This window comes from Brienomyrus brachyistius, chromosome 10, assembly GCF_023856365.1.
Source record: "Brienomyrus brachyistius isolate T26 chromosome 10, BBRACH_0.4, whole genome shotgun sequence".
Taxonomy (NCBI): Eukaryota; Metazoa; Chordata; class Actinopteri; order Osteoglossiformes; family Mormyridae; genus Brienomyrus; species Brienomyrus brachyistius.
The window spans coordinates 1,752,260-1,762,641 of record NC_064542.1 but is presented as its reverse complement, the minus strand read 5'-3'; the positions used below and the strand labels follow the sequence as shown (position 1 = coordinate 1,762,641).

At 44.5% G+C, this 10,382-nt stretch overlaps 1 protein-coding gene across 1 annotated transcript; it reads left to right on the top strand.

Annotated features, from left to right (window-relative positions):
• The first annotated feature begins 835 nt into the window (after positions 1-835).
• LOC125750755 (neuropeptide Y receptor type 6-like) lies at positions 836-3,893 on the top strand. Its single transcript, XM_049028988.1, has 2 exons — positions 836-1,075; positions 2,205-3,893. The coding sequence occupies exon 2, from the start codon at positions 2,360-2,362 to the stop codon at positions 3,464-3,466; it is 1,107 nt and encodes a 368-aa protein (XP_048884945.1). The 5' UTR covers positions 836-1,075; positions 2,205-2,359; the 3' UTR covers positions 3,467-3,893.
• The last annotated feature ends 6,489 nt before the right edge of the window (positions 3,894-10,382 follow it).

The following is a 10,382-nucleotide window of genomic DNA, read 5'->3' as shown; positions in this document are numbered from 1 at the left end:
CACAAAAAAGTGCTCTATGGAATTAAAAAAAACATGCAGAATTAAGCAGAAGTTGTGTATTTTCTTTGATTTTGAAGACACGGCTTACCAGAAATGAATAACAAATAATGTGAAGAGCAACAGATTTGCTAATGATGTTGACTGGGGCGGATTAATGCATAGGCTATAACATAGGGCCCCGGACAACAGCTGGGCCCCATTCAAAGGAAATGGTTAGTTAGTTAAGCTGGCAAGACCTAAGTATCCATGCTGATGTCATCTTAGGGCGCCCAGATAAGTCAGTCTGCCTCTGTTTCTGACAGTCTCCAAGGGGTAACCCTGCTAGGAATGTTTCCTTCAAACCAGAGGACTTCACCATGGGATTTTTTCTGGGCCTGGAGGAATTCCATTGTGTCTAATAAAGCTTTTAAGGAATCGACATGCTAGTATGTTATTGGTTATAGCTGCAAAAACGGAATGTTTGCAGTGACCGGTTACAAGTTTGGCTTGATGATCCAGTGAAAACCTATTTTATAAGTTTGATGGGATACATATCAACCGAGAAGAATTTTTAAAAGATACATAATTTTAAAAATTGTTTACATTCTGAAGACACATTGGAACTTCTTCAGATTAAGTAATGCTCTACAATTAGGTGTCCAAAACGGTTTTGCCTTCAGTCACAAAATTGGTCTTTTTTGTGTGAATTATATAACTCGAGAAATGTGTGGTGGGTTTACATCTGGTTATTATCCCTCATGTACTTGCTTAGTGAGAAATGTTCATGACTGTCACTGATCTCTCACATGGCCTCCCTGATTGGCTGACGGTTTCCATAGTACAGCCCACCTCCCTCTCTTAGCTGTGCCTCTGTCTGGTGCTGCAGCTGGTGAAGGTTGGCTCACATTCAAGAGCATCCAATGTAACACTGTGAATCCTCTTTCTTTGCCATACAGCTCTCCATTGGTGTGAATACATTTCCTGAAACAGGTTGTGAATATCTAAGGTAGCTATTAATGAACATTTTAATAATAAGGAAATAACTGGTTCATTTTTCATCTATCCCTAACCTGGACAACTGAGTTGCATTTAGGTGGTAAGTAAAAAATTTTGATTATTTTTTATACTGCAAAAGAGAAATTTCAGAATGAATATACAAATAATAAACAATACATCTGAGCCTCTCCTAACCCTGCAATTTAATGCAACCTTAACTCTGACTCAGTTTGCATTATATTTGTAAACGTGCACAAACCTTTTATGTAAATCAGAGAGATGCTATGGCATTTAGTAGAATTAGTAAACATCACTTTTATTTTGGTTTTCACACTTGAAATTGTAAGAGAATATACAAAACATCACAACTGGATTGTATTTTTATTGGAAAACTTTATAATCAGTCATGTGCCTGTCGTATGACAAGTGGGGCATGTCCAGTATGACAATTTGCAGATAAAATCAACTGATATGAAGGTTCATTAAAATATTGGCATTGGTGGAAAACCCACTGACCATGCATGGATGATGAGTCTCACTGGAGAAAATGCTGAGGGGCTTTGATTCCAGTATAATAATGTACCATTCATAGCCTGGGATTATTACTATGGGCCAAAGACTTCTTAATGATAGCTTGGGAATGGAAATATTTTATTACACCACAAAGACACAGACATTTTTTCTTTTTTACTGTCAGAACACAGTTCTTTTGTAAGGTGCTTTTGTTAAAGACAATAGACAACGTGCTTTTAAATTTGCTCATTAGATAGCTCATATTTTGTATTTGTTTTATGTTTATTGTATAAGGTTACTTAAAAGTGACTTGTTCATGTTTATATTACGTTTTCACTGTTGGAGTTTGAGAAATTAACATAATCAAACAGTAACTGTTTAACCGAAGCTATTGCTGTCTGTTTAGTTGTTGACCATAATATATATATATATATATATTGAATATTTTATATTACTGGAATTTTTAGCTCATTTAATCTGTATTGTGGCAGAAATAACATTTTCATATTGGTCAGAAATTTTTACTCCACTCTCTGTTAACTAGTAATATCAGCAAATTTTACATTGCATATGTCAAATTTAGCAGTCAGTCAGGAATACACCAGTTAATTTATACCAGCTGTCAGGCTTCTTCAAGGTTGATTAGACAGGTAGATACAGTGGCTAACCTAGTCTAATAAAGTATAAAGTCATATCTTTAATCATTTTTCCAATAGATTTTTCCTGATTGCATGGACAAGTGATTGTAATCAAAGGCGAAATCGCTGCAACAGTGTTGCATACCCAGCATATTGAAATTCGTCAAGTTGATCTCTCCAGCTACATAACCAGCTACATCGCCATTGTATATCGACCAAATAAGAACATAGCCATGGCTAGCCTGAGCTTTTTCACCAATCAGAGTGTGACCAATACGACTATAAAGGGGCCCAGCCATGCTAACAAAAGTGCCTATAAGCCCAGTTTTACAGACTATGACTGCCAATCCTTCTCGTATGCCTTGCTGATGCTCGCCGGTGGCTACATTTTGGTCATACTCGTAGGACTCTTTGGAAACATATGCCTGATTCATATCATTCGGTTGAAAAAAGAGACGCACAACGTTACGAACCTGCTGATCGCTAACCTGTCCCTCTCAGACGTGCTCATCTGCACCATGTGCATCCCTTTCACGGTGGTATACACCCTGATGGACTACTGGGTCTTTGGGGAGGCCATGTGCAGGGTCAGCAATTTTGTGCAGTGCCTCTCCGTCTCTGTGTCCAGCTTCTCCTTGGTTTTAATTGCCATCGAGCGATATCAGCTCATTGCCAAGCCTCAAGGTTGGAGACCTAACATCTCACAGGCCTACTGGGGAATCACCTTCATATGGTTGGGCTCTGCTACACTGTCGGCACCTTTCTTGGTGTTCTATCATCTTACAGATGAGCCGTTCAGGAACATCTCCCACAGTTTCTACAAGGATAAGTATGTCTGCATAGACAGCTGGCCATCTGAATGGAGTCGGCTTGGATTTACCACCTGCCTACTTGGGGTGCAGTATTTCGCGCCGCTCTGCTTCATCTTCATTTGCTACGCCAAGGTGTTCGTGTGCCTGCGCCGGCACAGCGGCCTTCGGGAGAGCGAGCTGAGGCTGAGCGAGAGCAAGCGAATCAGCACTATCCTGGCCTCCATTGTGGTGGCCTTTGCGATCTGCTGGATGCCACTCAACATCTTCAACCTCATCTTCGACTGGCACCACGAGGCTCTGCTTAGCTGCCACCACAACATACTCTTCACCTTCTGCCACTTGGTGGCCATGGTTTCCACCTGCATCAATCCGGTCTTCTACGGCTTGCTCAACAAAAACTTCCAGAAAGACCTCAACAATATAATGCGCCAGTGGAAGTGTGACTCAGGCCCAGAGGAGTATGAAAACATCAGGATGTCCCTCAAGCACAAAGAAACTTCTCAAGAGACTGCTGAAGGTCAACACTGATGACAACCCAGCTTGATGTCCTAATTCTCTAAGCAATAAAACACTTCAAAAAGCATAATAACACAAAAACTAATTCATTTTCTCCAACAAAAGAAATCTAATTTATCTTTAAAGCCATTATCTCGATAACTAACAGTGGATTAATTATTGTACATCCTCTTCACTTTGACCATGTATTAAATGGAATATGTAATACGTGTAATATATTTCTAGAATGTTCTAAAAAATAAAGGTATACTGGAAAAGTGACATAAATGAAAAGTTGTGTGAAATATGTATAAAATGCTTGAAAGAGTATGAATAAGCAGCAATGACTGATTTTTCGTTTAAATGCTGAATTTTACTCCAATAACAGTGCATTCTGTGAAGCCAAAACATACATGCACCTGCATTTATTTAACTTCAGTGAGTGTTTACAAATGTTTCCTCTTGGTGTTGGTGTTATAAACTACTGTTATAATCTTGATGGTTTTGCCTAACAAGAACAATGAATCATGTTCTAGGTTCAGCTGTTGTTAAAAACATACAAAACGTTATACCTTGTAAAAATATTGAATGTATAAAAACATGAAACGTGTATGATTTTAACGTTATGATGTTCTCAATGTTCATGTCGTTGTTTATTGATAAATATGGGGAAGCATTATGTGCTTTGAATAGCTGTTAACTGTGCATTAACTAATGTAGATATGTCAAACAAAAAAAAAATGCATTTTATAAGCTATTACGAATGGTTCATGGTTATAATCAAAGCATTTAAGATGGTTTCATGTGTAAGTTTCCAGTACACGGTAACTAAATATTGTTAAAGATAGATAACATGTAGCTAAATCATTGTACTTCATCCTTGTTATTGCAGTTAATGCCTTTAAATATTATATGTAGCTGGTACAATCTATGCCAAATCAAACTGTTGTTCTATGGTATGCTTGTAAGGGTTTTGTTCGCTTGTTCATTGTCGTGCTGTTGTAGTATGATGTTGGAGTCAATAGGAAAGTAATAATACAAAGGTCGTAATTAGTCTACGTTTTAAATTTCCACAAGTAAACAGTCACAATAAACGTTAGCTTTGCTGCACATTGGCTCTAATTGTTGCTGTGCCTTTGTCCCGTTACATTATAATTTTATAATTTTGCATAATCGAGGGCCCCTGTAAAGTGCTGGGCCCCCTGGATTTGTCAGGGTATCAATGCCTCTCCAGCACCTTTGGATGCAAAGCAGGGAACAACCCAGTTCGGGGCACCAAACCATCGCAGCACGTTTCCTTACAAACTGGATTCATGTACATGAAACGGCTCAAAAAGTATTACAGATCCTACACCGAACTGTGATACACTGTCACTGTAAATTATGATACACTGATACGATGTTACGCTGTCACTATAACGAACTGCCAATATAACACGCTGTCACTATGACATGCAGCTATTATGACACACTGCCACTATAACACGCTGTCACTATGACATGCAGCTATTATGACACACTGCCACTATAACACTCTGTCACTATGACATGCAGCTATTATGACACACTGCCACTATAACACGCTGTCACTATGACATGCAGCTATTATGACACACTGCCACTATAACACGCTGTCACTATGACATGCAGCTATTATGACACACTGCCACTATAACACGCTGTCACTATGACATGCAGCTATTATGACACACTGCCACTATAACAAACTGTCACTATGACATGCAGCTACTATAACACACTATTATGACGCACTGTCACTGTGACACACTATCGCTATAACATGCTGTCACTGCGGCATGCTTTTGCCATGATACACAGTCACTATGACATGTTTACACTATAACAATCTGCCACTAGGATGACAATTAATACAGCTTCTGCAGAACCTTGCTGTTGTACTCACTTTTTGTAACATCAGCATCACCTGTATTACGGAAACCTTTGTTTATCCAATAAGTATCATAAAGCTCTTGCCAGTTCCCATTCTGGCCCTCAGCTTATGTGCTCTGACGATATTAAACATTCCAGAAACCAGCTTCTCTGTGTTAATAAAGCCAGAATGGCTCCATTCGGGGCAACAATGGGAAGCACAAATATAATCAGCCTGGTTTCTCTGCAGGACAGCCTTTAAAGCTCCAGTGGACTTGGCGTCTAATTGAAGTGCCTGACCTGAGATTCGTGTTATAGCTGGTGTTAAAACACTGACATCCATGTCTTCCTATTACAGAAAGTCCACCTAACAAGACCGATGTGATTCTTAGCCAGATAAGGTTTGAATCTCTGTATTTATGCTTTTATTTTTCTCTTTCTTGACATCACAAAGGCAGCAGCAACACAGACCCTGGAGTTACTATGATAACTGTGTAAATCTGGTTCAGAGCCCTTGAAATATATAACATTTATATATATACATATATATATATATATATATATATATATATATATATATATAACAATTCATTTAGGTACCATTTCTGTTGCAGAACTACATTTTCATACTTCTCACTGAAGGAAAAAGTTCAGTTTTCTTTACGCAGCATCAACAAACAGCAAAGACAAGCCACTCACCCTCCCAAAGCAGTGAACTACAGCCAAATATTAGACATCCTTCAGACTTTCAGTGAAACCATAGCAACCTTCCAGGTTTCAAAACTGACAGATTTTTTTTTTTACTCATTATTACTCTATTAGAGTTTTATGGTCTGTGCTTCTGCCTGCAGGGTGCATCTTACCTATGCAAATATTTATCAACAACAGCAGAGAGAATTGCAGCCTTAAGGACGCAAAGAGAATAAGCGTCTTTTTTCATTTTAATTGAGCATCTAGTGTTCACTTCATTTACATTCCCTTTTACTACCCTGAATAAGGTTCCTTTTTTCTCTCGCTCTGGGAAATGCTTCGCCTGTTCAGAATATTTTTATTGCAAATAAAATTGAAGTGTAAAGAATATAGTTATTGAACAATCATGTCATATGTAAAAATGAAAAATTGCTTCAGATTTTAAAGAGAAACCAGTAATGTCACTGTAACCATGAAGATGCTGGGTAATCTGAGCTGCCTTTCATAAAGAACGGTTGCGTTTGCCCCCAAGGCCCCCCCCCCCCCCCCCCCCCCCCCCCCGCCGACTCTGGCAAACACCCCGAAGTGCACACACTCAAATTGGCAGACTCCTTCACACGCGGATTCACACCGTTTAACCCTTCTGTGGGATGCCCTATGCAAAGCCCCCAGGAGGGCCAGGTAAGCTAATGGCAGCGCTAACCTGGCTAGACCTGCACCGGGCATGCGGGCATGCGGGGAGGCGCCGGACGCCGCAGCCAGCCCTTATGTTTATGCTTCTCTTTTAGCTCCATGTTTATCTGTGGAAAACGAGGCACATCAATCCCCTCTGCCACAAATGTCTCTGTTCCATTGCCGGAGAAACAAAATAACAAAATGCTCCATAATGCCTTTTCTTCTGCCATGTCCTGTTTCTGGTAACAGTTGTATGAACAAATATGAAGGGAAACACAACAGAACAGGGATACTTTATTCACCCACGTGGGAAAATCACATTTTTCACCTATTTTATCTTAATCTCCACGAGACATGCAGACAGGTGACGGCAAAGACTTTTTCGTTCACATTGTTCAAGAGCGCAATAGAGACACCGCTCTTTCTGCCATGGGATTTGAACCAGTGAGCTTCCAGCCAATGCATTAGTCTCTAGCAATGCGCATTACCATTCTGTAAATGCTGAGTGAAGGTACCATAGGTAAATCCAAGATCCCACATACACTCCGTGACCAGTTGTTCAGGTACCCCTACGTAGTACCGGGTAGAATGTCCTATTGCCTTCAGAACCACTGCCAGGGAGGACAAATTGTGTGCTCTGAGATTCCATTCTGCAAATCACTGTTATTTCAGTGCAGGGTTCACTGCATACGTTACTCACTCTTCAGTATATGCCTCAGTGTTCAGTGCATAGTTCCTGGTCTGTAGAGTTTATTGATTTACCCATTAGGGTTTTGTCCCACAACACAGATAGTTTGCTGCTACAGACTTTGGTACCCATGACAACATGTCATATAGGCCCCCCTAAGTGCTATTTTTGCACTTCTGACCTGTTAGCTTTTTCTCTCCTGAGTTCTTTTATTAACACAGTGTTTTCAGTCAGAGAAATATACCTGGTTGTTTTTCGCTCATCATACCATTTTCCATAAACTCTCAACACTGTAGGGTGTGAAAAACCCAGGAGGCTGGTTGTTTCTGACATACTGCAACCACCATATCTGGCAGGACCACTTATGCTACATTTAAAATCACTAAAATCAGGCATCTTAAGCTCTAACACTTAGTCACACAGTACGTGAGCCTCTTTACCCTGTGTGCTGCATATATTCAGTTGTAGCTACATGATTTAATGTTTCTGTTTACAAACAGATATATCTATTAATGTGGTCACTGAATATCAGCTGTAAATTGGTTAAACTCATTCAAATCTCAGTGGAGTGGATTTGTCTGTATATACCTCAAATTAATTTAAAAAATCTATTGTTTGGTACATGCAGGCACTCCCCAGGTTAAGAATGCGCAGCTTACAGTTCAACTGTCTTTATGAATATACTGCCATAAAGCCAATATAAAAAATGCTGGTTAGATACATATGGTTTGTAATAATGAATGCGCACACTACTTTGTGATGCTCATGAATACATTGCATGACTTCACTTGTTCTTTGATTTTAGGTACAATCAGGGACGGATTATGGGTTGTGTGGGCCCCTGGGCAAAACGTTCGCGAGGGCCCCCCCCACCCCCCACCACCACCACCACCACCACCACCAGCACCACCACCACAACCACCACAATTCAAGGGCCCTTGGCAGCCAAACGCCCTCCCTATAGGGTCAGGGGCCCTTGTAGGCAGAGGATCAAAGAATGTAGGCCATCTAAAATAGACAAACGAAAGTACATTGTTGATAAGCGTTGCAAATTGTTTTGGGCTAGGGGCCCCACGGGCCCCCTGCACCCCAAGGGCCCCTGGCCAGCGGCCCTGCTGGCCTGGTCCGTAATCCGTCCCTGGGTACAATACATGTCATGCCCGGCTCTTACGATCCTCGTGTGTGCCACGCCCCCCTGATTATCCACGTGTGCTTCCCCGATCGTACCCAGCTGTGTCTTGTTATTTTCATTGATCCTGTCTTTTTAAGTCTAAGTCTTGCCTCGGTCCGTTGTCTGTCATTGATGTTTGTGGATGTTCGAGCCAATGTTCCATCCTGCCCTTACCCTCCCCAATAAATCCCCGTTTTTCCCCGATTCTGCCTGCCTGCTTCCTGCTTGTTGCCTGCCCGAGCGATCGCCCGCTTAATCAGTGCCGATCGTCACAGAATGACAGACCTTAAGAAAAAAGCAGCTTCCGTAGCTGAGGAGGACTACCTCAATTACGTCGACCAGCTGCTATTTTGGATTGCCGTGCTCTGGAAGGAGCGGTACATCGCACTGTGCGAACCAGGGACTATTCTCCCGCCGTCTGCCTTTGTGGACAGCGCGCAGCCTCCCTCCTCAACCGTGACTCGGAAAAGGAGGAAGAGGAGGACGCACGCGAACGCCCCGACGATCATTCTGGGGGCGTGCGCGCTCGCCCCCGCTTCCCTCCCAGCCGTGGAGCAGGAGGACTCGCTGGCGCTTCCTATGGAGGTCACCAGCGCTGCAAAGCTGCCTTCGTGAGCAGCTTCCCACGTCCGGAGAACACGTCAGGCTGCTGCGCAGCTTGAGCAGCCGCCTTCGCTGCCCACGGCAGCCATCTGGCCTGAGGAGCTCCCGCGCAGCCGCTGCCGCCTGCGCATCCCGCACGACCGCCTCCGCTGCCACCTGCGGACCCAGCGCCCGTGCAGCCGCCTCCGCTGCCGCCTGTGGACCCAGCGCCCGTGCAGCCACCCCCTCTCCCTTCAGCTCCCGAGCAGGCGCCCCCTCTGCCTGCAGCTCCCGCGCCCACGTCCGGGACGCTCTCTCTGCCTATGACTGTGCCCCTTGTGACTCCTCTGCCCTCGCCCCTGTGAGCTCGACCCTGACCGAGGGTCCTAATGTCTGTGTCCCGTAAGGGGAGAGGACACAGACGTAGGGCTGGGCTCCCACCTGCCGTGCCCCCTGGCTCGCCCTCCCTCGCCTGCACTAGGGCTTGGATGGCGCCTGCGGGTCCTGGCCCACTGGGTCGGCTGTCGCCTGAGGGTCCCCCTATGAGACCTCGTCACCCTGCCTCAGTCCCGCTGCTGACTCCTAGTCGGTCGCCTGCGGGCTCCCCAGTTGCGGCTCCTCAGTCGCCTGCGGTCCCCCCCACTCCAGTGTGTAGGAGGACGTCGCCGCCTGCTGCGGCTCCCCCCTTCTCCTTGCCGTCACCGGTGGTCCCTCCAGCTCCCTCGTCCCCTTCCCTGGTTCCCCCTCCGACTCCCTCCTCGGCCCCTCCGTCAGTCCCTCGCCCTGCCTCCTCAGCCCCTCCGAGGTCTCCTCGGGCTCCAGCCTCCCGACCGCCTGCGGCCCCTCCGGCTGCCACCCGTCACCCGCTGGGGCTCCCTCGGGCTCCCCTTAGTTCCCCCTCCTTCTCTCTCTACTCCCCTACCTATCTCCCGCCTGTGTTTACTCCTCCTCCCGTCTTTGTCCCTCCTTCGTTTGCTCCTCGTCCCTTTGTTCCGCCCGTCTGTACTCCTCGTCCCCCGGTGTTCCCTCCAGTCACTCCTGGTCCTTTTGTACTGCCTGTTCCCTCTGTGTCTCCCTTCCTAGTCTGTCTGTCTGCCTTCCCCATCCTTTGTCAAGTCCTGTCGTGGCTTCTGCCCTTGTGTCAGTTCTATTTGTCTGTTCTATTCCCGGTGCCGCGTGAATTGTGTTCTTTTCCCTTGTTTTCCAGGTCCTGGTTCCCCAGTCTCGTCTCGTCCGTCGCCTCCCCTGAGGCA